Source organism: Esox lucius, chromosome 13, assembly GCF_011004845.1.
Source record: "Esox lucius isolate fEsoLuc1 chromosome 13, fEsoLuc1.pri, whole genome shotgun sequence".
NCBI classification, from domain to species: Eukaryota; Metazoa; Chordata; class Actinopteri; order Esociformes; family Esocidae; genus Esox; species Esox lucius.
Window position 1 is genome coordinate 19602753 of NC_047581.1, and position 27681 is coordinate 19630433.

The following is a 27681-nucleotide window of genomic DNA, read 5'->3' on the forward strand; positions in this document are numbered from 1 at the left end:
TAATCTACATCTTGCATATATATATAAATGACCAGACCATGTCTCAAAAAGGGAGTCATGGTGAAAGTGTATGTAAAATATTTTTAGTGTCTTCATTTTCTTTTTTTCTTTTTTCTTTCCCCCCGGACAAATAAATATATGTTTAGTGGGATATGTTCTTGATCCACCCACGCAATGCCGCGGTTTTGAATAGCTATCCTTCAATTGGTTGATCAGAGTTAAGGGGGCTGGGCATAGGCTAGCTCAAATTTAGTGGGAATTCTGGATTCAAAGCCTGCGCTGTCTCAGTCTCGTGCTCAAGGATTCTAAAGATTGTAGGAGAGAAAATTAAAGAAACCCAGGAAGTTAAGGTTTTTAAATATGTTTCCGATCTCTAGGACTTTTCGGTCGTTTTTATATCCGTAAATAAAACGTTATATTAATACATGGATTTGCATTGTGATCATCAGACTCATAAATTGAATGCGAAGTTACTTGGAAGAAACTCATTCGAACAGGTGGAGAATCAATCCGAACTGGTCCTTTAGTGATATTATTAACAGCATTTGATGTCCTATTATTATGCGTTTATAAATACTTACGCATACGTTTAACCTGCACAAGTTATTTGTTTTGGGGAACATTTCCAAAGCCAAAGCCGGTTTTTTGTTAGTCTTTGAGTTCGAACGTTTTGCTTTTCACCTGTCAATTTAGCCTTTGAACATGTCTGCTGAAAAATATTCAACTATGGATGAACCTTCGCTTCGGAATCTGGTGAGTTATTTTCTGGTTGTAGCCTACCTGGTACAAACTTAACTATAATAAAATAATTTATTAAAAACATTTATACCTATACACGTTTATAAGAAACGTTTATAGGCAATGTATTCCTATAAACGTTTTTAAAAATGCTATTGAACACTACTGATAATAATCGGGACTGGGGGGTGAGTCTCACTAGGTTCACTATAGGTGCGGTCCAGTAGCTTACCTATATGAAATGAGTCAATATTAACTATTAGCCAGTTGTGAAAGGTGCTATTCGACTTCAAAATAGAAGTCGCGAATTGAAAATGATTTATACCATTGTGGAATCATGTAACGTTTTGACTATGTAATTTTTGACAGGATTGCTGTAACATATAATTAATCCCCAGTCAATCATTTGTGCGTATTGAACATTTCATATGAAGTATTCATAGCTTTGCTATAAGGCATCAGCCTACTCTGTGACACCCACAGAATACAGCTATTTAGAGTGTGCTGTCTACAGATCTAAGCTTGTGGCCCTTAATACAGGACTGACAGCACTTTTTTTTTTTATAGGTTTTTAACAATCATTTTGCACTGCTCTAGGCTACTGTATAACCTCACCTAGGGAGTATACAGCACACCCATGAAATGATTTGTCATTCATCAGTCTATTTAGTTGGACCAACCAAACCCAAACGTGTACAATTCACAAATGTTAGAACCATCACTCGTATTGGATTGCTTCTACAGTGGAAAATCCCCTCTCCAGTCAACATTGTGTGCATATGAAACATTCATATTGGAATAGGGGAGTGTCTGATTAGGCTGATGCCTTATTTCCTCAATGCCCACCCCATAGGTAAGACATGTACAGTGATAATAATGATGCCCCTAATGCGATGATGCAATACACATACCCACAGGATATCAGTTAACACTCCTTAAGATTCATGTCTTGTACTGTAACAGTGAGGTGTTGCTACTATGTACTATCTAGATTCCCTGTTACGTACCTTTTAAAAATCCATTTAGTCATGGAGGGGACCACAGAGACTGTTGTTCAGGCGGGCTTAGTCATCAAAGTTTTAAGACAGAATTGTTGGTGGACAAGACATGTGTATACTAACGGAAACAGCTGTAAAATGAGTGTTTGATTGCTCATAACACCTGTCTGTAGTGATTACTGTCAATGTCGTAATCACCTGGCCCTGATCAGGCACTCTCTCCAAAACAATCACATACACACAAACTACTGTGTACACATTTCCACAATCCACACTAATAACAGGGTTATTCAGCTCCATTACACATTGGAGTAAGGCAGCTGTCTTTAACTGCTGGATTCTCTAGAAAGACAATTATACATTAGTTATATTAGTATTGACTAATCCCCCAGTGACACCTGGAAAAAAGAATTCGTGCCTTGCCTAGTGCTGTCATGTCTTGTGACGCTGCAGTGGTAAAAGGCCTACTACCTTGGCTATCTGAGGTCTTTTCATTAGCTGGCCAGCTATCAGACAGGACTCCTATATATGGAATACTTCAATATGCACATATTTCTTAATAGTTCTGACAATTCCCAACTCTTTCTGCTGCATTGACTGTATCACTCCAATGACTGGTGGTGTGTATTCCCTGAAGAGAAGATTGTACAGCAGTGGAGGAATTCTGATTTACCTTTCCTAAACTGTGGATTTCATGAGTATTCGCTACTCTTCGGGACCTTTTCACAATTCTGTTTGTTAACGAATTTTGATTGAAATAGATTTTTATAGTGCTTTTTTTATTGATCTGTACAAAATATTTCATAGTTTCAGAGAGGTAAGTTTACATATTTTTACAAATAATTAATAAATTAAATAAATTATGTAAATATAGTTTGTTTTAGGAGTATTCCTCCCTCAAAGATGGATCAACCATATTGTACTCACTCTAAGTGTCTTAAACATGCAACATTTTTACTCTGTGAACACAGACTGTGGAAAAACTCTTGCGATCCGGCTTAAATCTATGGTGAGTTCCATCGCTTGGTCATAGACTTTCTGATAACTAGTATATAGAGCATTTTGCCAGTACTTTCATTTTCTCAGGGGGTTGTTTGACTCAGGGCAGTAGGCACACGCATAGCAGAGATGGTGGGAGCTGACCAGCCCAGCTTGACAGCTTTCCGTTTGTCTTTGGTAAATGTGACATTCTAGTATTCTAGAATATACTTGCCCATATGTAATGCTTGACCAGTGTCAAGCAGTTGAATTCTTTCAGTTGGTCCCTTTACAACAAGTTGACAAGGCATAGCATTCAAATCAATATGATAGGCAAAAGTTTACTATTCATTGTTTGTGTGGGACCTGCTCAGTGATTCTAACCTGTATTAACTCTAATAGTTTTCAGTCAAAGTATATTATTGTTTTAGTTTTATAGCTATTTAATTTATATTTCAGAATTTATCTTCCTCTTTGACAGGAAATCAATTCATCGCACTTTGTTACTAAGGAAAAGTACTGCTTTTTTAGGCCTTTACAGTTGCCTGTCTCTCGTTGGTCCTTTTTCTCGGAAGTGACCACAAACAATTAAGGGGTCATCCTGCTCCCAGAACCCCCGGAGCTGCTCCTACAGAGCTGCATGATATTTAATGGTGTTCCTAAGTGTAGACTTTTCCATGGATCATAGAATCCTCTCCAAAGGAAACACAAGACTTTATTGAGTTTTTCTCCTGCTGAGTTGTTTATGTGTAGCCCTCATGATGAGGTGTGAGCCCTGCTGCTTGACAGGCACCGAATGTGTATATCTTCAGCTGTAATGTTTTTCTTCTTCCAGTGAAGGATGGCCCTCAGCATCCAAGGGATGCCTTGTATATTGGAGGTGCAATCATTTCAGACAATTTAGTATTTAAGTGAACTGGGCTATAGCAGCAGGGTAGAAGTTTATGAACTGAGGGTTTTGTAACCTCTTGCTATCCTGGAAGCTTCTAGAAACTAAGCCACTGACACTAATTTAACGGTAGTACAGGGATTGGCTTATTTTTACAACAACAGGCACTGTGGAAGGCTGGTCAGGTTTCTACGGTACAAAACCACCGCCAGGAGGTTGTGTGGTGGTCTCCCTAACGGGACTAACCTGATGAATACTCTTCCACTGAGTTCACCGCCAGCTGCCTGCCTGCTGGTATATTGCAATATATTGCAAACTTTTCCAGTTGTTTTCAGCTCTTTAAACACAGTCATCAGTTGGTGTCTTCTCTCTGTATCTTTTTGGGCTGGGTGGAGGGAGGTTCTGACAGCTGTAGTCCTATCTTGCTTGAAACACTGAAAGGACGGCCATGATCGGTGTCAACTGTCCAAATCAATATTCTTTGTTTGTTTGCTGAAAATTATAGCAGCTCAATTTAGGGGTGGGCAACATTACTGGGTGCCTCATGCTGGGGCCCTTATGGCAGATATCCGTACAGGGATTACAGCTTGTGATGATGTTGCAAGTTTGAAGACTATAGCTATATAAAACAAGTATTGTGTTTATTTTTGTTTTAATTGTATCTGTGATATTTTACCTCAGATTGCTGGCTTGCTAGGTATTCAATACTCTGACACCTGCATTGTTCTAGATAATAACTGTCTGAATATATTTAACTTGCATGAGCTGCATTTGAAGTTGGATGCGATCATATCCCCTGCTAAGCTCTGTAAACAATTTTGTTGGCAAATTCACTCAACTTTTATGAATGTGTAATAATCCCTTTATTAAAGATTTTTTTTTTTTAAAGTCAAATTTTCAGTTGAGCTTATTACGAGCTGGCTGTTTGAAGATAATTAGTCATTTTTAGGCTCCAGGTGTTTTGGACTGAGGTGCTGTCAGTTGTGCTGTAAACCTCCCTCTAGCAAGGGGGTTCCTCTCACACCTGCACAGGTAGGTCAGGCGCACCTGCTCAGTCATGTAACTCTGACGGTCTGACGTTTCCCTGGCATAAGCAGCCTCGCCACCCATCTGATGTGTCTCAGAACCTTTAATAGCCCCTCCCAACGGTTCATCCCTCCGTTTAGGCGCATCCCAAGTCAGTAAGGAGCTTGGCTTTTAACGGATGTTTGTCGGGAAGGTGCCACTTCCACTGTATGGTTATTGAGTATTTTCTTTTCTCATTACTTTTCCCGGCAGGCTAGCTTTGCCTCAGTAAAGTGTTTTTGGATTTTTCAGTAGTGGGATTACATGATTGATATGAGGTTTCTCTGTCCCAAGTGCCTGCTTGACTGGTCAGTCTTGTAGGATCTCCTAAATGATGATTTGTGATTGGGCTTGCATGCTCTCTGACCCCACCCCCCTTCGTGCGAGAGATTCACATGTTAAAAATAGAGTAATTACGCTGAGGTTGAAGCCAAGCAATATATGAGGCCCACAGGCTGGAGGTTTATGGCTCTTTGGGTCCTTCTCTGTGTTGATAGGGGCTCAGGGGTAAAGAGTGCAGAGAAGGAATGGGTTTGTTTTGGAAGCTCACACCAGTCCCGGGTCCATGGGTCTCAGGAGACCTGCATGGAAATGACAGCTCTGTCATCAGAAAATGGGATGAATTACTCTGAATTGTTTAATCAATCTGGGTTTTTAAATGTTGTGGATAAAAGTGGGTATTCTGTTTTCATATTTGTCTTTTGCAGGAAGTCTGTTTGGGGTGGTAAATATTTTTTATCACGATCATGTTGACTGCACTACCTTTTGATTTAAACACATTTTTAAACATGATAGAAGGGGTCAGAAAGTAACTTTTTGGATCTGAATGTTAAAAAAAAATGTAGACTGCAGATTTTGCAAACCCTGCCATGAGACCTCCACCAGTGTAGCCTCTGCTATCTTTACATTTTAAAAATATAAAATAACTTATTTGATTAGGATATAAAAACATAAAATAATTGGCCATTGTCATACAATAGAAACTACAACCCTTTGCAAAGTTTATATTGCTCATGATGAAAAGGATTTGTTCATTTTAATTCAAACTCCATTCAGGAGAGAGAATTTTTATGCTAGTGTACCCTTTAAGCCCCACTAAATTAAGTACTGTTCCGAATAGGGAGTGGGCTAGGTGGTAGCAAATGGTATTGGGCTGGAAGGGTATGTGGGCTTTAAAGGTACACTTACCCTACTTCCCTCAGTTTGATGCACATTCAACTACACATGGACAACTTCAACAAACTCATCCACATGATACAGTAGAACTCAAACACTCATGTTGAAATGCGCCAACGTCTGTGTGTCTGTGTGTCTGTGTGTGTGTGTATATATACACACACACACTTGGCTAACATTCGTTAATCTGACACTGAATAGATAAAGAGTAAATGAAAAGCCCCATTGTCCAAAGCCTGAAGTATCGCTTTAATGTGGTTTGAAAGTTTTGATGAATGATGCAATTTCTGAAGGATTTCGTAATGATGTTATGAATACAATACCCTGTTAAGGTTAAGCATAGGCATTAGTGCTCTGAGATTACCAGAGTCTTTAGATTATTTAATCATACCTACATCACTCAGGTGTTCTTTCCTACTGCAGTGGTTCCCAACTGCGTTCCTCCAGTACCCCCAACAGCAGAAATTGTTAATGTAGCCCCAAACACACATACTTGATTAAACTCATCCAGGTCTGAAGTTGAGTTAGGTGTACTGACCTGGGGCTACAATAGAAACGTAATGTTCAGGGTTACTGATGACCAGAGATGGGAATTTTCACTCACTCTTTGATTACAATTCTGCTTCAACTTTTTCATTTTCATGTGCTTTGTAGCATGCCTGGCCCGCTTCAAATACCCCACAGCATTTCAATAGATTTGAGATCTGGGTTTTGACTCTGCCATTCCATAACCCTACATTTCAGCTTTTTTAATTATCCTGTTGTAGCTTTGCTTGTTTGTTTTGGGTCACTGTCCTTTTGCAATATCCATGTTTGGTTCAGCTTCAAATAGTCTCTGGCGCAATATGGAATTCAATGTTGAGTTGTTAAGTTTACCAAACCCTGAGGCATCAAAGCATCACCAAACCATAATTTTACCACGTCTGTCATGCTTTACTTTCTTGAGAAGGCAATAATTTATTTATTTTTTATGCCAAACATCCACCTATGACTTATCTGTCCCACTGCACATTATTCCGGTAGTTTTGGTCTTTACCTTGGTGTTGTCTGGCATATGTCAGTTGTGTATGGATATTCTTTTTTAAGAGCAGAGGCTTATTCCTTCCTGGCCCCGTATGCCATGTTTGTGTAATCTCTTTCTGACTCGAGCGCTTCAACGCTAATTGTCAAGTGAGGCCGTTACATCCTTTGATGTCATCCTGGGGTTCTTAGAAACTTCTATGAGCATCTTCCGGTCAGTTCCTGGCTTAAATGTGGTGGGATGGCCGGTCATATGTGGATTCCCAGTGTTTTGGACTTTTCTCTATTTTGTGGAGTCCACCCATTACCTGCGAGTAGGGTACTAAGGAGTGAAGTTGGCCACCACCTAAGCCACTTTTTGATCCTTAAAAAGCCCTGCATTTCTGACAGTCTTTTAATTATTTGGTGGCCACCTGATTCTAGGTCAGTGTTTCTCAACCCTGCTCCTGGGTGCCCCCCCGCCCTGCATGTTTTAGATCTCTCACATGGTTGAGAAACACTGTTCTAGTTGTTTTGATGTTAAGGGGTGGGGTTTACTAAATGTTTCTGCAGGAGGAAATTTGATTTATTTTAATAGCATTACTGGTTTTAAAGTATTTGTTTTGTAATTTGTTAAATTGGGTTGCCAGTCAAACATCCATGTTTGAACATTTAGAAAACAATACAACTTTCCATGGGGTGTACTTTCTATTTCACATGACTGTAAAAGTATTCAGACAAATTTTCTCCATATTTTGTGTTAAAGATGTTTTTTATTATTTATTGCATTTTTATTTTTGCCATAAATCTATGCACATCTACACATTATCCCATGACAAAGCTAAAAACACACGTTTGTAGAAATCTGTGCCAATTTCTGAAAATAAACTTCACGTCCTGGCATAGCTGGCTTGCCGTGCCAGTGAGACCCAATGCCCTCTCCCCCTCATTTGGAGCACAGACGTCTGTATGTTGTTATTGCCCTCACCTGTGTTTCTGATCACTGTCACTCTTTAAGTTCTTCCTTTTCCAGAGTTTCTGGTTGGTTTTTGTTTAGTGTCGTCCAGTGTAACGTTGATGGTTTTTGTGATTTACTTTCTGATTTGTTACGTCTTAGTTATATTTGTTGAAAATCCTCCATCCTCCCAGCTCAGTCCTGCCTTCATGCTTGCAACATTACAAAACTGAAATATCTCATGTAGATAAGCATTCCAAAAATCTAAACTTAACACTAAACCCTGACTCCTAACCTAACCCCAAATGTCACTAACCTTACCCCTAATTTAAAGTATCTTCCTTTATGGGGATTTTTTGGAAATATAATGTCTTTATACAACCCTGTTTCCAATAGTTGGGATGCTGCATATAAATAGAATGCAATGATGTGCAAATCATCTATCCCATATCAGATGTTGAAACTTGAAGTAATGTTATAGTTAAAAAAACAAAAGAAGCCCTTTTTGACACGTTTCAAAGATTTTGTGACCGGGGCATAAATGCCACTGTTTGCATCACCTCTTTTAACAATACTTTGTAAGTGTTTGGGAACTGAGTAGACCAATTGCTGTAGTTTTGAAAGTTAAATATATTCTTACTGTTACTTGTTATAGGATTTCATTATACTTAAATTGTTGCACTATTTTCCTGTGCATTCTTTCGGAGTGTTGAACCTCTCCCCATCTTTCTTTCTGAAAGACTCATGCTCTCTGTGATGCTCTTGGATGCTCTACCCAATCATGTTACTGATCTGTTGCCAATGAACCTAATTAGTTGATCTTTCATCAGGTTTTTCCAGTCTTTTGTTGCCCCTGTCCCAGCTTTTTTTTAAACGTGTTGCTGACATCAGTACATTTAGTTTTTCTGTACAATTTACACAGCATCCCAACGTTTTTGGAAACAAATTTGTAAATAATGAAACCAGTTGAGAGATGGACAAACTGAACATTGATAAAACTGTCTTTGCTTTCAACAATCCAGAAAACATTCTGCTTAGTAGATGGATTTACTCTTGACCTCTGGCTGTTGAGGACATTTTATGTTGAAGAAGCATTTTACAGTGAAGGAAGCAGTAAATAATTTCACTTTCACTTAAGAGTTCCTTCATGTTGGTTATAGTTATTTGTTATAGTACACAGATTCTCAGGTAGAACAATTTAGAGTTTGAGTATTCTCTACCCAGTGATCATCTTCTTACAGTTTCAAAATGAATGTCGTCGCTGGACCATCTCATTCAGAATGACAATCTGTCCTTTGTCACACTCAGCTGACGACATGACTGACAGCAGTGCAGTGGTGGTGTCATAGTTTATACTCTTTTCTATGGAGTTAGAACACACTGGAGGTGCAGCTAGTGAGATAAGGCAGATCATGTTTATTTGAAAAGAGAATAAACTTTTTTCTATCTTTAAAATAGTCTTTTTTTTCTAGCAGTTATTTTGTGCGGTGTTTCACATACAAAAGATATGATTATTGTGATATCGAAAAAAAGCATGATATTGTAATGGAAAAAAATCCATCCACATTTCCTTATTTGTATTTGAATTCCTTTGTGTCTTTGCAACAGAACAAGTTATGTTGCCCATATTTCCTGGAGAGCTAGCAGGAAAACACCAGGTTTAGAAGATGGTGATGATTTGTTAGTGTTCTGGGTTTGTGCATGGTCACGTGTGCCTGTGGTGGCCTGTGTGCGTATGTGCGCTTGCCTGCATCTCCGAATTCACTCACTGTATGCCAGTCTCGCAGTTTTCGCTGTGTTAGCTGCGGTGTGGTCCAGTGTGGACAGCCATGGGAGACTGTCCAGAGACCTCTTCACAGCTGGTCTCTTCTGCAAGACTCTTAAACTGAACTTAATCTAAAAGACTCCAACTCAATTTAATTCATGCATAACTGCTTGCAAGAATAAAATATGTATAACCCCTCATGGGAGGGTCTGTCGGCCAAGCTCTAAAAAACGAACCTAATTAATAGGTTAGTTACCAGTAGGTCTTGGAGAGATTCCACTGTCAGGGCTCAGCCCTGGTCTGGTCTGGCTCTGAAGTGTAGCATCAGGCAGGTTTGCAGCAACACCCAGCCAAACTGACAGGTCTGGAAAATGAATTTTTGGAGAGATTCTCCTCCTCCGGGTTTCTCTTGGGCAGATAGGGACCTTATTGGGCCAGTGTTCTCAGTCTGACCTCATGCTTTGGGGATCTGGAGTTGGGTGGGAAAAAGTCTGCCTTCTGTTTTCTCTGGCAATTACCAGAGCGACCTTGGAGCAGGTGTTGTGATCCCAGTAGAGATGTGATATTTCCAGTATGCTGTCAGACAACCCCTCAGCCAGCCATTGTCAGTGAGTGCTGCTTCCCCAGCTGCCTGCCTCTCATCCTGACCCAGGCCCTGACAGTCCGGACACTCCTTTCCCAGGAAGGTTATTACATTTGTTTGGGCAGTGATGATCGATGCACATCACCCCCTGTCCCCTATTGCATTCTCTGGTCTCTTTTCATCACTTCAGCATAATCTTTGGCGATTGCCAGTAGCCCTCATCCTATACAGCTCTATATCAGACAGCCTTTGTGTAGATCATATGCAGGTGTGAGATGGAGGTTTTAAGACCCCCCCACCCCCCACCCAAATGCAATACAAAATGTACTTCTAGTCAGACGGACTGGCTATGTTTTATAGACAGGGAGATAACGAAGGCACATAACTGGGGTTGTGTCTTTCCTGTTTGAAATCCCTCAGGATAGTGGCATTTCCTGAGATCCACCAACGACGTCCTCTAGCGGATGTTGATGTTTTGCTTTCCTTGTTGCATTGTTTAAAATGGCGGTGCTCCCTAGATACTTACAGCTGAACTGGTTCTGTCTGCCTGTCCTTCTCTCTAGTCTGTGTGAGCAGGCTTGACTCCTGACAGCTTCCAAGACCTCCCTATGAAACAGGCTCTGTTCCATTCTATGGGAGTTTGTTGATGTTTTGATTAAACTGTTCAGTCAGTCATACTGGGCTTCAGTTAGAATTGTGTTATGAGGGTAACGACATCCCATATTTTGAGTAGGGCTGCCCATCATGCTTCAGTTCCTTCAAGCTGCCCTGTTCTGAGACTTCAGAGAAGACGTCACCAGGAGCAACCAGTGTCCCCCTACACTTGGGGATTTTGAGTGGCAGTGTTTTAAAATGGTAACATTTCAATGTATAGTATAGTAACATGAGAGAGGTCAGGGGTCTGAATAACTTTGCAATGCGCTGTGTTTAAGGACTGTCAAAGGACTGTATTAGGACTGTAATGGAATAATCCATTTATCTCTCTCCCAGAGAAAATGCCCCACCCAAAACATAGGAATGCAACCAGTTTATACTTCGGTTATTGCTCTTGATTACGATACCTCTTGAGAACAGAGAAAATAGAGGCATGGACCCCACCTTGTTAACTCACGTAAAATGTGTTAAACAGGGCAAATAGAGGCATGGACCCCACCTCGTCACTCATTACAGATGTGTTAAACAGGGCAAGTAGAGGCATGGACCCCACCTCGTCACTCATTACAGATGTGTTAAACAGGGAAAATAGAGGCATGGACCCCACCTCGTCACTCATTACAGATGTGTTAAACAGGGCAAATAGAGGCATGGACCCCACCTCGTCACTAATTACAGATGTGTTAAACAGGGCAAATAGAGGCATGGACCCCACCTCGTCACTCATTACAGATGTGTTAAACAGGGCAAGTAGAGGCATGGACCCCACCTCGTCACTCATTACAGATGTGTTAAACAGGGCAAGTAGAGGCATGGACCCCACCTCGTCACTCATGTCCTTGTGCCCCAGTAATGATTGACTACCATCACATGCAACACTACCAGAATGGGACTGTACTGTGGACTCCAACACACCCAGCATGCTCATTGTTCAGTGTAGACAATACAGTAGAGTGTGATCTGAAGGACATTACTCCCTTTGTTTTGCTGTACGTACATACAACACACACACACACACACACACACACAGTTTTAATACATGTTAATAGCATGTGGTTGATTGAAAAAGTCTTATGTTGCAAATATCCAGACATATATAGAAATCACGAGCGCATCTTTCTCCAAGCATTGAGGAGTATGAAGCACACATTCCTATATCTACCATCTCTTTGTCCATGCTTACCAGAGTGAAAAGAAGGTCATTGTCTCTGGTCTGACCTGGGCAAGTATTCAGAGGACCATAGCACAGCCTATTAACGTTCCTGGGACGTCCTAGTGACCGATTTTTGTTTGCAATATGTGGAACACTGTTCACAACACACGGCCTGCATGAGTAGCATCCCCTTTCTCTCCATCTGCCCTCCGTTTGTTTGTTCATGTGCCTCAGCCAAATGCTGAAAAGTGTTTCAATGATGATGGATTGGAAATAGTTGAAGGGGTACAGCAGGGCTGTTACAGTACCAGTCAAATGTGTCCATACTTTTAACGGGTACTGTATATGTGAATATTTTAGTATATTGTTTGCATATGTGCAAAAAACACATTGCAATTACACATGCAAGTTAAGAGAAAACACTTGGAATCATAGAAATCTTGTATAGAACAACTAGATAAATACATTTAACAGAACAGCATGCAAAGTTATAGTGCTTGTTCTATACATTGTTCTGCATTATTTACAATGTATACCTTGAAATATGTGGTTTTTAGTAGATGATCCGTTCAGGTGAGGAGGCAAGACTTAGACTTGTGTGGAAAACAGCTGCAAGAAGAAAATTGACAATAAACTATAAACATGACATTACACATGACTTTGATGTTTCGAAATATTGTATGGTCTTGTGCTAAGAATATTGCACGTGCCTACATTGGAATTTCAATGTGAATTTGATAACTTGTGCAACCCTTGAGTAGGGCCCAGTTACTCTCCAGTGGCTACTTCCAGCTACTGTGGAATGATGTCTTATCCATGAGCAAAGTGGAATCTGATAAGGCACTATTTGTTTGATACTAATGTAATGGTGTGTGTTGTTTATAGAATGTAATGGTGTGTGTTGTTTATAGAATGGAGTGGTGTGCGCATTTGACTCTGATTTCTAACCTTGACCAAAAAAAAAAAAAAATATATATATATATATATATATATATATATATATATATATAAAGCGGAAGATGATGCTATGCTATATATTTATTTATTTATTTATTTATTTATTTATTTATTTATTTATTTGGAAGTGGAACATAAATTGGATCATTCATGTCACAAGTTTGTCCTGATGTTCATGGATCGATCCGCTCATCTCGCTTTGCCATCAGCAACTCGTAATGATGACGGGGCTCCTTAAGTTTCCTTTCCCCATCTCTTTCTTTTGGTTTTCCCGCACTGGAGACAATGGCACTATAGTATACTGAGGTACAATCCTGAGCCTAGGTTCTTTGGTACTTATTAAAGGCTTTTGTTTCTTCTCAGAGGCTACTGGCTGGCCTGGACAGGAAACCAGTATTTCAGCTGTCCCATATGCAGCAGGGCTCTCATATACCATGGTGATATTCTCTGGGTGTGGTTTGTATTCCATTGTCTGCCGCTGGCATCAGAGAGTCATTCAAAAGGTTTTACCTTTCTGTTATGATGGACTTTCGGTTCTCTTTTTACGACGGCCAACAGTTCCTGGAGGAATGCCGAGGTACTAACATGATGGTGGACAGCAGGACAACAGAGGCTCTCCAGTTATGTGTAATCTGCTGTTTCCGTCACTCTCTCCTCTGTTTGTTTGTTTCTTTCTGGCTTCCTCAGTGGCAGCTGGTAATCTGTTCGGGCTCTGACTCAGCTCATGTGGAGTGTCCTTATAAGGACAAACGTTGTCTAACACTGGAGTTTAAAGCAATGGTCCCATCTGCTGCTTTGGCTGTACTCTAACTCCCGTTCTGGAAATTATTCCACCCCGACCCCATTCACACAAAACACAGAGACACATTTTTCATTATTCGTATAGAATTTCTTTTCAGCTTTACACTTTCTTTTTGGTTTTTACTGGATGCTGGTCATAAAGCCTGTCCCACAACCGTCATTTGGATACACCTATTAGATATACACAGTGCCATTGTAACTGAGACTGGGCCTGGTAGTGGAGGGGACGCATTGGCGCAGCGGGATGATGTCGCGGTGACTCTGTCATGGTGACTCACTCTGTACCACAGGCAGGCTGGTGACTGGACCGCCTCTGTCGTGACACACGGTGGAGTCTCTGTGTCAGCCTATAGGGAGGGGGAACAGAGCAGGGCAGTATGTCTTTCTAAGTGATTAAGTCACACACTACACTGACTAAGTGTATTGGCTGTGAGGTCAAGACAGCAGCACTGTACTGTAAAGTACTGCCATGTGATTGGGCCACCCATATCTTCATGGCTGCTGCCAAGCCTCTGTCAGTAGTGACTGGACTAACTCCATTGAGTTCTCTCTTTCAACACCAACTTGATACTCTTTAGAGAACCAAACCTTGACACTAAAGTTTTTGTAACAACCAAGCTGAAAGATCTGACCTCTGACCACAGCCTGTGACTTTAGTCTAAGGCTTCTGTAGATAAGTATATGACACAGTGTAACTAACTGTGTGTTATGCATTGTAGCGGTGGTATGTTGGCTTGGGACTGGTATGTAGCTGCTCTAGTTTGTTTTCCCTACTGTACCGTTTCACCGCAGGCAGGCAGAGTCGGGCGTGGGCTGGATGCCTGGTTCTGAGGTCTCTTTATGAGCCGGTCTTCAGCTGGTTGGCATTGAGAAGGTCTGGTGCTCCATAATCACATGCTAATTGACACTGATTGATTGAGTTACTTCAGCTGAATGCCTTTATGAATTTGTTGGTGGTCTTAATTCCATGGGGTTTCTTTTGAAGTGTGCTGTTGGGCTACAGGAAGTTGACTCACACAGGGCAGCGTGCCTTAAAAAGGCTGCTTATGCCTTTTTGGGGGTACTGCTAGTGACTTATCTGTTCCTATTGTACTATCCAAATGATGCGCATTGCTAGTCAAATTTGGGTTTAAATATCTTCATGTTAGCTTGCTAGCTATCTGGTTTCCAGTATAACAAACATAAAATGAGCATCATTGTTTTTGTTTGTGTAGCTCAGTTGGTAAAGCATAGTGGTTATGTCAAAGTTGTGAGTTTAATTCCTTTGCCAAGGCAAAAAGTATAAAAACATACGCATTCACTATAAGTTGCTTTGGATAAGCGCTAAATATGTTGCTGTAAATGTTTATCAAACTAGAAAATTGCCTCTTAATTGGTGCCCCCTTACAAACATGAAAAATTGCTGGAAATCACAGCTTGAAAAATGTTATGTTCTCTTTGTTGGAAGGGGGTGGACATTTAATGTTCCTTCTTATGGTCCAAGACTCCCGAATTGTACAAGGCTCCCAAATTTTCGATTAGATTAATTTGCTTGCACTAAAGGGGTCACCAGACGCTGTCCTAACGCATCATTCCTGATGACCCAGCCCCACCTCTAACTGTCAGAAGACTCCACCTCCCGTCAGTGGTGTTGACAGCATAATGATGTTTACTGTAACTGTGACTTCATACTTTGTGTAAGTGGGACATATTTCTTAATTCTTTTCACTGACTCATGCATGTTTCCTCTGGCCCCATAAGCTGTGACAGAGCTTTTTGATTTCCTTCCTTTCATTTCCATTTTTTTTTTACAGTGCTCTGGACAGCCCTTGAGAACGCAGTGCATTCAGTCAGGCAAGGAGCTCAGTTCAGGCAGTACAGAACATTAAATACATTCAGTGCTGGGGGCATAGTGTCCTGGTTCAGGAAAAACTCCCTTCTGTTTGTGTTGTTTGGTTTGACCAAAGTGATGGTTGGTAACCCGGGTGATACAGTAGTGTAATTTGGTGCCGTTACCGGGCCTCTGGACTGTGGACTTGTCTACGCTCCTTTCATTCTCTCCTTCCTGACCATATGCCACCACTGAAGGCTCCATAAGGGTTAATCACTTCTGGGAGCCAAAAGTCAAAGAACTTTGTGTCTATGTGTTTCCGTGTCTGGTTTTTTAACTGTTATTTAGCGTTTCACTTGGAATACAGCCAAGTGCAAGGTGTGTTTTATTTGCTCTATCATTACTCATTACCTTCCTGTACTGGCCTAGTCCTTGGCACCAACAGATTTATTTTCCTGTTTCCTCTTTTTGAAATGGGTGGTTGTGTGGAATGAAGGTTCCACACCAAGGTTCACCTGAGCATCCCAAACCTTTTTTTAATTACCAAATTAAAATTGTTCTGTATCATCCTTTATAAAATAGGAAAATTATAAAATGGGTCTCCCAACTCTCCAGGGTGATTCATAACAACTAGACTTTCCATGCCTTTCTTAACTCCCAAAGATTCACAAATCTGTTTCCCTGAGCTTCAAAAGAAACCCACTGATCGTAACAGTTTGCTGTGTGCAGATACTGTAGCTGTCGCTAAAATATCCCCTCAAGTCTCCTTGTGCCTCTACTGGATGGAAAATGCGAGTGTCTCTAGATACGCCAAAGAACCCGAGACAGGGAAACAAATCCCAATCCAACATATTATATTATGTGGCGTTTTTCTTAGGATTTATTAAAAGATGAGCAAAATGAAGCTGTGAACCAAGTGCTGTCGCATAACAGTCGCTCACCTTTTCTGATATACACAGTTATTGTCTGTAGATACAAATAAAATGTTGCCTATGTTTTTACTTAAAGCAAATACAGCCTTTGGCTAATATGTTGTCCCTTCTCCAGATACTGGCGTGTTTCATGTAACATCCATAACGCTTCCAATAACCCTGATTAAGCCTAGTCCCGGACTAAAGAGCTAACTCAAGGGAAGATTTCCATTGGAATAACATTTTAGTTTAGTTTACAGGAAATGGCTCCTTAGTTTGTCCATTCTGCGAGACGTCAGGTTTTGTTTTAGCATCAAAATCTTTCATTTATTTGGCCTAGAAGGATGGACCAATCAGGGTTCGGTTAAGCCGTCAACTTAAATCTCTTTGGACCCCACCTGATGCTGTCTGCATGGAGGACAGGTCAGAATCTGATGATCACAAGTAATGGATTACGTTTCATCCTGTACCATCATCACCTTGTGATCTTAATCCCTGTCTGTCTGCCTTGTCGGGAATGATTGGGCTAATTAATCATGAAAGCTGGTAACACCAGCCAGTAGATGCACCAGCTGTTTCATCTGTAGTACATAACATGTCCCGTTCACGGCATAAAGAAAGCACTTTCTTAAAAAGGATAATAATCAGAAATCTATGTCATTTGTATGTGAAGGATTGCCACACCATGAACGGTGTGTGGAGACGCTCCAGCTGTAGTCCAGGTCTCACTTGTTCTCATTGATTTCCTTTTCATTTTAGGCTCCATGCACTTTCACTGTTAGAAATAATGTAATAAAATTGGTGTCTTTATCACAAAAAATAAACCCCTACATCCTGTTTAAGATGGCATTAATCGTAGTGTTGTAACATCCAGTGTATGTGGGGGGGGGCACACAAGTCCCCACTAGGAAAACATGTACAACTTGCAATTGGACATAGTGTAAAAATTAGGATTTTAGGCTTCGGCAAACGTGTGAGCGTGCAGGAGATACTGGGGGGAGGTGAAAATGTTTTCGTTTCCTCTCACTTCTGCTCTTGAACCTCTCCTCTCTGACCGTCCTCCCAGCCGTGTGTCGTCTGGGTAGGTCTGCCTGCTGCCTCCGTCCCGGTGCCCTCCCCACACTCCTTCTCTTTGTGAGTTTGCTGGAATGTGAGGAATGACCTAGACTTTCCCACCCTGCTCTAGTCTGCCCAATTTTAGGCATGACCAACTCTCTATTCCTCGGTCATCCTATCCCACCGTTAATGCTACATTCGTAATCAAGTGGACGTTTACTACACATGACTTTGGAACATCTTCTGGAACCGTCAAACTGATAATTGATCATCGGAATCTCATCTGTCATCCTTGAACATGCTGACCTCTGACATCTAATATTGAAATGAATTAGATAACAACAGCATTTTCTGAAATGTAATATAACAACATATTATTGATATAAAACACTGTTTTTTAACACTATACTTTATTTAAAAGCATGATTACTGTACTTTGTTGCACAATCAGCATTTCTCAAGTTCATAGCATGACTTCAGAACTGCTAAATTCTACCACATGGTTGCAAATGCAGGATCATTGTATTTAGCCTCCCACCTCATTTCTTCCACTTCATTCATACCCTTTCTCCTTGACATTTTCCTTGACATACCCTTTCTCCTCAGTCAGCTTAAGACTCTAAATGTCTCCAAATTATATGGGACCCCATGACGCGCTTGGCTCGTTATTTTACCAAACCGCAGATTGGCCTCAAACCCAACGACCCTATGCCTCCCCATGAGGAATACTTTACCTCCTCTGGTTTTTCCTTTGCAATTCATGGGGGCTGTTCAGGGCTGCCTGTCTGCTCCCCAATTTTACAACCCCTTTACCCTCACACTCCTACTGTACGTCAGGCTCTACTGACAGGCCTAAACCGCGTTGACTGTTTCAGGAAGCTGTTTGGTCTCTCAGTACCGTCCTGAGAGAATGGTACTAGCTGTCAACTTCCTCCCCCTCCCACCCATGTCACTCACAGTGAAACAGCTGTTTTGTCACAGTTTCTATGTTGCTGTGGACATGCACATGGACAGCCACGCATACGCTTGAACTTAAGCTCCTGCCTTAAAACACCTAACTGATGGAGCCTGGGCCTCAGAGGCTGACAACTTCAGAGCTGAGTTATTGGTTAATGGTCAGCCTGTCCTGGATTTTCTCCTACACGCCAGTAGCTCTGCAGCATCTGAGACGCTATCTGTTTCTCCTCTCCATACTCTGGTGGTCCTCACTCTGTGCTTTAGGGAAGTTAGATAATTTGTTTGCAAAACTTTAAAACATTATTTAAGCCTCGCTGACCCTGTGGCTTCTTACCACAGACCAACAGCAGCATAGTGCTGCCTCACAGGCCTATGTACAACTAACACCTGCGGTTCAACTGCCATTTTAAACCTGTTTTGATTGCTTAAGAAGGTAAGGAAAATTCACACACACAGCACTCATAAAGTGAGCATTACATTTAAAGCTGTGGTCTAGGACTGATCTGAGATCAGGGATAAAATGTTCACAGTGCTGGGGTTTCTGCCATGTGTTCATCAGTGCAGGGCCACCAATAGTTGGCCTTGTTTAAACACACAGTTCTTAACAAGCTTGTAAAAGTGGGTTAATTAGAGGGCTCTGGGGGTACCACTGTGTGTGTAGAGAACAGGGTATGGGCTGTTTCCTATAGATAAACTGTGCTTAAGGCAGAGGTGAAACCACAGGTTCCAGAGTGGTATGGCCATTCCCGAATCATCCATTTATTTTGTAGCCATTTTGTTGAAAAGATACCTGGTGTGTTTTGGATCACTGTCTGGTTGCAAGATCCATCTTCGGTTTTGATTTAGCTTTTTGACAGATGGCCTCACATTCTCCTCTTCAATATGAAATTCATGGTTCACTCAATGATTGCAAGTAGGCCAGGGCTTGAGGGGGGTAAATCTGTCCCAAACCATAATGTCACTGCCTCCATGCTTTATGGTTTGTATTAGGTTCTTCTGTTCAAAGACCGTGTTTTGTTTCCCCCAAACATGGTCGTCTGGTGTTGTGGCCTTACCAACTCCACCTTTGACTAATCTGTCCTGAGGACGTTGTTCCAGTTGTTTTGGTATTTACCCAGTTGTTGTTTGGCCAACATTAGTCATGTCTAGATATAATTTTTGAGAGCAGATGTTTCTTCCTTCTTAAGGGTGCCAAGTTTGTGCAGTCTCTTACAGTTGACTCATGCACTTCAACGTTAATTGCGGAAAGGGAGGCCTACAGACCCCTTGATGTTACCCTGGGATTCCTAAAGACTTCTGTGTGCATCCTTTGGTCAGGTTTTGGGTGGAATTTGGAGGTATGACATGCCCTATGTAAATTGCCAGTGGTTTGGACTTTTCTCACATTTTTTATGATCTCAGTGACAGTGGAGTTATGTACTTTGAATTGCTTGGAAATGGCTTTGTAACCCCTTCCCGATTCATGGGCATCAATAATCTTTCTTTAGAGGGCCTTTTGAGTGGTCTTTTAAGATCTTGGCAAGATTTGTTACCACACACCTTTATGGTAAACTCAATCCAGGCCGTGTTTCTAATCTTAATGGAAGGCTGGACCTTCCTGAGATATTCCCTAATGATTATATAATCATTCTTACCGGTTTTGGTGCACCTGATTCACATTTTATCCATTTTATGTGATGGTATATATGTACTTACTTTTTCAACATAAGAAAATTGCATTTCTGTTTACTTTAACTGAATAATTGGTAATTGTATTTTTTGTGAATTACATTTAATGAAAATATCCACTTCATCTAATGGTGACCAGATTTCCATATGGGAAAGACAATTTCACTAGATTGTATTTTGTTTCTTTTTGTATATTTCATAGATTGTTAGCTGCTTTTGCAAAGAGGGCTGCTGATTGACGGGGCTAAATTGAGGAGAGTGTGCAGGTGAAAAGTAATATAATTAAAAGCTGACTTTTGTTAACTAGCTATTAGTTAACGTTTGCTGAGATAAAGAACGGCCAAATAGTACAACTGGTGAAGAACCTGTATTAGCATTCTGATGTCAAGGCCAGGAATTATGCCTGAGGCAAATCTGTCTAAAAACCATCATTTTGCCCCTTCTTTGTAACGCTTTGTGTCAGTGTATATCCACTGCCGCAAGTACTCCACTGCCACTCCTGATTAATAACTGCTGTGGCAAATGTTGCTTTGCCACAACTTTAAGGTTTTTTAGCTTGTGTCTGTGAACAGCTGACCCATACTGTATGTCTGAAAGGCTTAAGAGTGTGAATATCAAGGTCTGAAGGCATAGAAAGATGGGTATACATGTTTTTATATGTATTTGTAAGCCTAAGCAATAAGTTCTTTGTTAATAGGTGTAATTGCTATGGCTGGCTCTCAACTTCTAAAAGGCCTAAATTACTTCATTGTTCAGGTTGACTGTTAACCAACTAAGTAGGTAAGTTTACATGCTAGCATTGCGTGATCAATGTTACAAATGTTAAGCCAAAGACACATGATCAACCCAGGCCTGTCTATAGACCTTGTTATTCATACACTCAGGCCTTTTGGATGTACTTTATGGGTAAGCTACTACCCAAACAAGTAATGACAGCTGTTAATTGTTTACAGAAATGTGATTGCTGGCAAACTACAACCCTGTTTTCAAAAAAGTTGGGACACTGTGTAAAATGTAAAGAAGAACAGAATGTAATGATGTGCAAATCATTTAAACCCTATATTTAATTTGATGCTGGCAACATTTCGAAAAAGCTGGGACAGGGGCAACAAAAGACTGGAAACTTGTAACGTTACAATTTTTTTTTTGGAGTATCTCAGAACTAATTAGGTTTATTGACAACAGGTCAGTAACATGATTTGGTATAAAAAGAGCATCCCAGAGTGGATGAGTCTTTCAGAAGTAAAGATGAGATGAGTTCATCACTCTGTGCCGGCAAATAATTAAACAATTCAAGAATAACATTTCTCAACATAAAATTGCTAAGAGTTTCGGGATCTATGGTAAATAATATCATTAAAACATTTAGAGAGTCCGGAGAAATCTCTGTACGAAACGGACGAGGCCAAAAACGTATATTGGATGGTTGTGATCTTCAGGCCCTCAGGCAACATTGCATTAAAAGCAGACATGATTGTGTAGTGGACATCACTGCATGGGCTCTGGAACACTTCTGAAAACCATTGTCTGTGAACACAGTACGTCGCTGCATCCACAAATGCAAGTTACAACTCTACCATGCAAAGAAACCAGATATGAACAATCCGGAAATGCCACTGCCTTCACTGGTCACAAACTAATTTAAGATGGACTGAGGTGAAGAGGAAAACTCCTGTGGTCTGACAAAATGAAATTCATTTTGTACGCCACGTCCTCCAGACTAAAGGGGGGAGTGACCATCCAGCTTATCAGCTCACAGTTCAAAAGCCAGCATCCGTGATGGTATGGGGTGCGTTAGTGTACATGGGATGGGTGACTTCTTTGAAGGCCCCATTAATGCTAAACAATATTTACAGGTTTTGGAGCAACACATGCTGCCATCAAGACAATTTCTGTTTCAGGGAAGGCCTTGCTTATTTCAGCAAGACAATACCAAACCACATTCTGCAGGTATTCCGGCAGCATGTCTCTGTAGTAAAGAGTCTGGGTGCTAAACTGGCCTTCCTGCAATCCAGACCTGTCACCAATTGGAAGAATTTGGCACATAATTATATGAAAAATACAACAAAGGAGACCCCGAACTGTTGAGCTGCTGAAATCCTATATGAAGGCAGAATGGTAAAACATTTCACTTTAAAAACACGAGCAATTGTTCTCAGTTCCCAAACATTTTTTGTGAAAGTATTATGAAAAGAAAAGTTTATGCCACACAGTGGTAAATGTGCCACTGTCCCAAATTTTTTTAAACATGTTGCTGGCAACTTTCAAAATTTTTTAAGGGGGAGGGATTTAAGGGGGAGGGATTGCCACATTTTGTGACATTGCTGTGGAGTAAGGTTTGTCAGCCCTCAGGAGCTACCTAAAGGCCTGGGGTTCCAAGCAGTAGCCTGCCTTTCCAGTTCATAAGCTACGAGTCTGGTTCTGTGGGTCTGAATCTGCAACGTGAAGCACAATAAGCATGTTTTGGAAAATGTGCTTACTCTCTTACTCATTGACCCGCCTGCTCTTCTGTGTTTAGCTGGATGGGACAATGGACCTGGATGAGAGGCGTTTGATCCGTTCAGCCATTCGGGAGCTGCGGAGGAGGGAGATCGAAGACATGGAGGCAGCTCTGGCCAGCAAACGCTTCCGACCCACGTGCCTCAACCAGAACGACAACAAGGAGAACCAACTCACAAACAGGTGGGCGTCCTAAATGTGCGTGTGTGTCTGCGTGCGTGTGTGTCTGCGTGCGTGTGTGTCTGCGTGCGTGTGTGTCTGCGTGCGTGTGTGTCTGCGTGCGTGTGTGTCTGCGTGCGTGTGTGTCTGCGTGCGTGTGTGTCTGCGTGCGTGTGTGTCTGCGTGCGTGTGTGTCTGCGTGCGTGTGTGTCTGCGTGTCTGCGTGCGTGCGTGTCTGCGTGCGTGTCTGCGTGCGTGCGTGTCTGCGTGCGTGCGTGTCTGCGTGCGTGTCTGCGTGCGTGTCTGCGTGTGTGTGTGTGTGTCTGTGCGTGGGCGCAGGTGTGTGTGTGTGTGTGTCTGTGCGTGCGTGTTTTGTGTGTGTGTGTGTCTGTGCGTGCGTGTTTTGTGTGCGTGTGCATGTGTGTCTGTGCGCGGGCGTGCGTGTGCGTGTGTGTGTGCATGTGTGTCTGTGCGTGTGTGTGTGTGTGTGTGTGTCTGTGCGTGGGCGCGGGTGTGCGTGTGTGTGTGTCTGTGCGTGGGCGCGGGTGCGCGTTCAGGTACATGTGAGGACGGGCGACGGAAGGGTGAACAAAGAGTATGGGAACTAATGTTGACAATTAGCCCCCTTTCCAACCTTTTTCTTTGCAAGTACAGTACTTTTTAAAATCATTTTGTAAATATGAAATTTTGGTTGATTTCCTCGAATCATTAATGTACATCACTTGATGATTTAAACTACAATATATTCCACATATTTGCCACATGTTGAAATTGTCGCTGTCTGATAACCTTGTAACTCCAATAGTTTTTTTGGAAAAGAAGGGTTAAAATTATGAGACCACTGCAAATTGAACGCTTCTGTTGCTCACTCAAAACTTTCCTTTTCAACTTATTTGGATCAGTGGTTCCTTAATTTTTTTCCGGAGCTGTATATAGATTTTTAAAAAAATTTCCAGTACTGAGAAAATATGTTCAGAATTGCTTTATTGTTTCGTAATTGTATGTTAGTTAATAGGTAAATGTGGGCAGTTTTTCCTGAAATGTCTTTTTGTGTGAATCCTTTTGTGTGTCCCATCACACCATGCAGATGGAAAACCTGATGACTCTAGCTGTTGCTTCTTGTCATAATTTAGAATCCAGTTACAGTACTAACTGGCTAATATCCCTTTGTGTGCCCATCATAATCATTGTAGTTTCTATTTGTTTTTATTGGGCTGTAATCCTACTGAGTTCAGCCTGCAGCGTCTAGGCCGCACCTTCTAGCACACAAAGGGATTGGCTTTCTGCTCCCCTCTGCTAATTGACTGGCTTCATTACAGTAGCTTTACTGAATCCTGGCAGACTGCTGCTTCTAGTGGACTTCTTTTCTGGGTTGCACAGCTTACTACACAGTTTCTTCACTGGCTGGAAGGTCCTACGTCCCTACTCAAACTGGATTCTATTAGGAACGACTGTTAAATGAGTTCCATTTGCTGTGGTTGTTGGATTACTTGGGTTACAAAAATAACAGAGGAGCCCCTTTAAAGCTGGAGGAATATGTGTGTTAACCAAATGCATGTATGTGCGTACACACACACACACACACACACACACAGACACAGAGAAAGCCTTCTCAAAGCAACATTATCCTTTGCTGCTCACTGCAGGAATGTAAAATATTCTCTTCCAAGTTCCACACATCCTTCAAAACCAATGGGGTGAGGAGAAATGGAAATGGGGGGAATTATGGAGAAAGAGGCAGAGAGATGGAGAGCTGTATGGCAGAGATTAGGAAGAACTCTCCAGGCTACAGCATGGGTTTCTCTCCCCTATACGTGGCTGTTAGGCTGTCAATTTTTCCAGGCTGATTTTGGGAATCTTATTCTTCGAGGGTTGACATTTGTTTTTTCTTGGCCAATAAAATGCCAGGCCTCTCCAGTTGATCCACAGCCTGCTTGTGATATTCCCAGTGGAGCCAGTGAGAGCCAGAACAAAGCATCATGCTTCTGAATGTAGATTACACAGCCCTTCTGGCTACTGTAACACATGTGCAAGGTCAAGCATCACTAACTACGATAAAGGCAGCACTCTGAAGGGATGTGATGAATGGACAATTACTGTAAATGTTTAGGTGCCATATTTTCTTAATTTTTTAATCAACCAAAATAAATATTTAAATAAGATTTGAATTCACTGTAAAGAAATTGTCTAGGCAATGCAGTATGTTCTTCTGCTCTCATGGCTACAAGTAACATTCTGTAATTTTCATTAAACACTGTTGCTGGTAATAATTTGAGAAAAAAGGTGAATAAACAAAGTTGGCTGGTAAACTCTACAACTGTAAACAGCGATGTGATTTCACAGCATTTAGTTCCATTATTTTGCATGAAGCTCCCTTTTGTTGGGGACCTGCACATCTCCCAGCAGTGGTTTGGGTGTTGGTGCCCCTGTCTGTAGTTCACATCGCCTAGTCTGCATTTTTACTCTTTTTGCTTATTTCCACTATGGGATCTAATATTAAAGCATTGTTGCATCAGCTATTTTTTCATGGTTATTTTTCCCTTTATGTGGCAATCAAAATGTTTAAACGTTCTTAAAATCTATTCTTATGAAGGAAACAGTTGGCATATTGTTGGTAAATGTGTTTTTATATGATTTTCATCCAACAGATATTGACTAAATTATAGCGCAGAATAACAATGATGAAGTTTAGGGATTTTGGTGGGAAGTCCGTCTAATACATTTTGTTTCAGGTACTTCCAACCTTTAGTCACAATCTTAGCAACAACATTTAAAAAAAAACAACTAACTAAACCCCCCCAGCTAAAGACCATTTCATGCATACACAGAGATTGAGTAGTGTTTTTATAGTATTTTTGTTTGGCTCTGATTCTGGAATTCATTTTGTAGGCCTCTGTCACTGTTTTTATGTCGTAAAAACATTTAAACTGCGCTACTATTTTAATTTTGATGTGTTTGCCGGACTCAGGTCAGATTTGGTCAACTCTCTAGACCTGCTCTCTGTGAAACTGCCAGCCATCCGAGACATTGAGGAGCTGACTACTCTGGTGAGTACTAATGCACGCTACATGCAACTACTTGTGAATTCCGTCTTAGACGTCATACACTCTGCCCTCCTCATGCTGTCACTGTTGTGATGATTGGCTTGTCTGTCTTCCAGCTGCGTGGGACCAGTGAGTACGAGGAGAGGAAACTGATCAGAGCTGCCATCCGCCGCCTCCGAGAGGAGGAGGAGGAGCAGCAGCAGGGTGAGTACAGAGAAGTAGTGGTGCTGCCTGGACACAGGTGTGAACAAGATTGAGTGATCATGTTCGCTAAATGAACCAAGGAAGCAGGTAGTGGCATTGTCCATATACACCCCCCCCCCCCCCCCCCCCCCCCCAAGTGTGGATAGGCTCTTGCTACACACCTGCGTGACTCAGTTTAGGTGGTGAGGCAGCATCTCAACTTCTGACGTGTGTGTGTGTGTGTGTACACCACACTCATGGGCACTGGTGCACGTCTCACTTGTGATGAGGTAGCAGATAGCAGATTCCTGTCATTCCTGCTCTGTCTGGTCTTTGTGAGGACCATACACACATGTATCCATGCAGGGAGACAGACCCAAGACTCTGCGTCTTCTTGATAAGGAGAAAGACATGTTAGGACATTACTCTGAAACCTGCTACCTAGAGGTTCGGTGTCTGTGCTCTCTTGTTTCACCGTGTTGTTTTTTGAGTAGGAACTCTTGTCATGAGATCAAACATCGTCTGCTTCTCTAGAAGCATGTCTGTCTCCTGGCTCCTTCAGGAGATTAGATATGTTTGGACCCTCGTCACCATCATCAGTCACAGACTAGGTGGCATGTGTTGTTTCTTTCTCCAAGCTGTGTGGCTGTAAAGTGTTATATATAAAAGCCAGTGCTCGACTTGGCTGTGTGGTGTGTTTCAGGTACAGGGGAGAAGGGAAAGACCACCAGTCGACGCCAGGAGTCTGAGGGCCAGGATCTCCAAAGCAACCTGGAAGCCGGGGTGAGTACTGAAAGAGAGAGGTAGAATGACAAGTCTCTATATTTATTACAGCTGGAAGAATTTAGATGACATGGAGATGAGCTGATTGGTTCTGTGACCGGACTGGCTGCCGTTTTCAATGCCTCAAACTTGTCTCACACTTTTTATAGTAAAAGACAACATGTTGCAACCTGCACATCAACTTAAAAAATGGAAGCTCTGTGTAGACTACTTTGTGGGTGTTGAGTATATGTTTTCAGGGGACAATGACCGTTGAGGTTTTGTGCTGCCACAATGAAGAATGCAGAAAACAGCAGCCAGGCATGTGACTGTCTCATGACTGTCTTCACTAGGTTCCCAACACATGAACTGTCTAAGTGTGTATGTGTGTCAACTGTTTTAACAGAGAGTTCAGACTCAAACACTTGTTTCAGACACACACACACATACACACACTCCTTGCACCACAGTTTCTGCCACGACCCAAGGAAGGTATTTCCATTCTTCAGACCTCATTCAGTTCTGGTGGACTCCAAGATGAAGACATTTGCTCTGCTGTTTGGTGTCGGACGTAAATCTGTGGTGGTGTGAACACCCTGCTAGCCAGGCCTGTCATTTCACATTACTATTGATCCAGCCTGTCACTCTCCACACTCTGCTTATACTAAAGGGAAGTTAAAGCTTTCGAAATAACTTAAGTTATCAGAATATTGGAGAGAACACCTCTCCACATTAAAAAATGTTTTTACTCCCTCTGTTTGACAGCTGCATTAAAAAATGTCAACATCAGTCGAATGTGTATATTGTCACATTTCAATCTGTCAACCCACCCTCCACAGAGTCAAAATGCTAATGTTAGCGGCAGGAAAGTTTGAAGTAGATTTCTATTGAATTCATCTATAAATGGTTTTTTCCATTGAA

The 27681-nt window shown here is 41.5% G+C and overlaps 1 protein-coding gene across 5 annotated transcripts in view; it reads left to right on the forward strand.

Moving 5' to 3' along the window:
- The first annotated feature begins 280 nt into the window (after positions 1-280).
- smtnb (smoothelin b) overlaps positions 281-27681 on the forward strand; it is a 67268-nt gene continuing 39867 nt past the window's right edge. For 4 of the 5 annotated variants that reach the window (XM_020052421.3, XM_020052422.3, XM_013136752.4 and 1 more), the window contains exons 1-6: positions 281-497; positions 694-753; positions 22632-22795; positions 25740-25818; positions 25932-26019; positions 26702-26781. In XM_020052421.3, coding sequence (XP_019907980.3) covers positions 426-497; positions 694-753; positions 22632-22795; positions 25740-25818; positions 25932-26019; positions 26702-26781 — 543 coding nt within the window. In that variant the 5' untranslated portion in view covers positions 281-425. Of the gene's footprint in view, positions 754-22631; positions 22796-25739; positions 25819-25931; positions 26020-26701; positions 26782-27681 lie in introns of all 5 variants that reach the window. The other variant, XM_034296653.1, reaches the window with a different exon arrangement.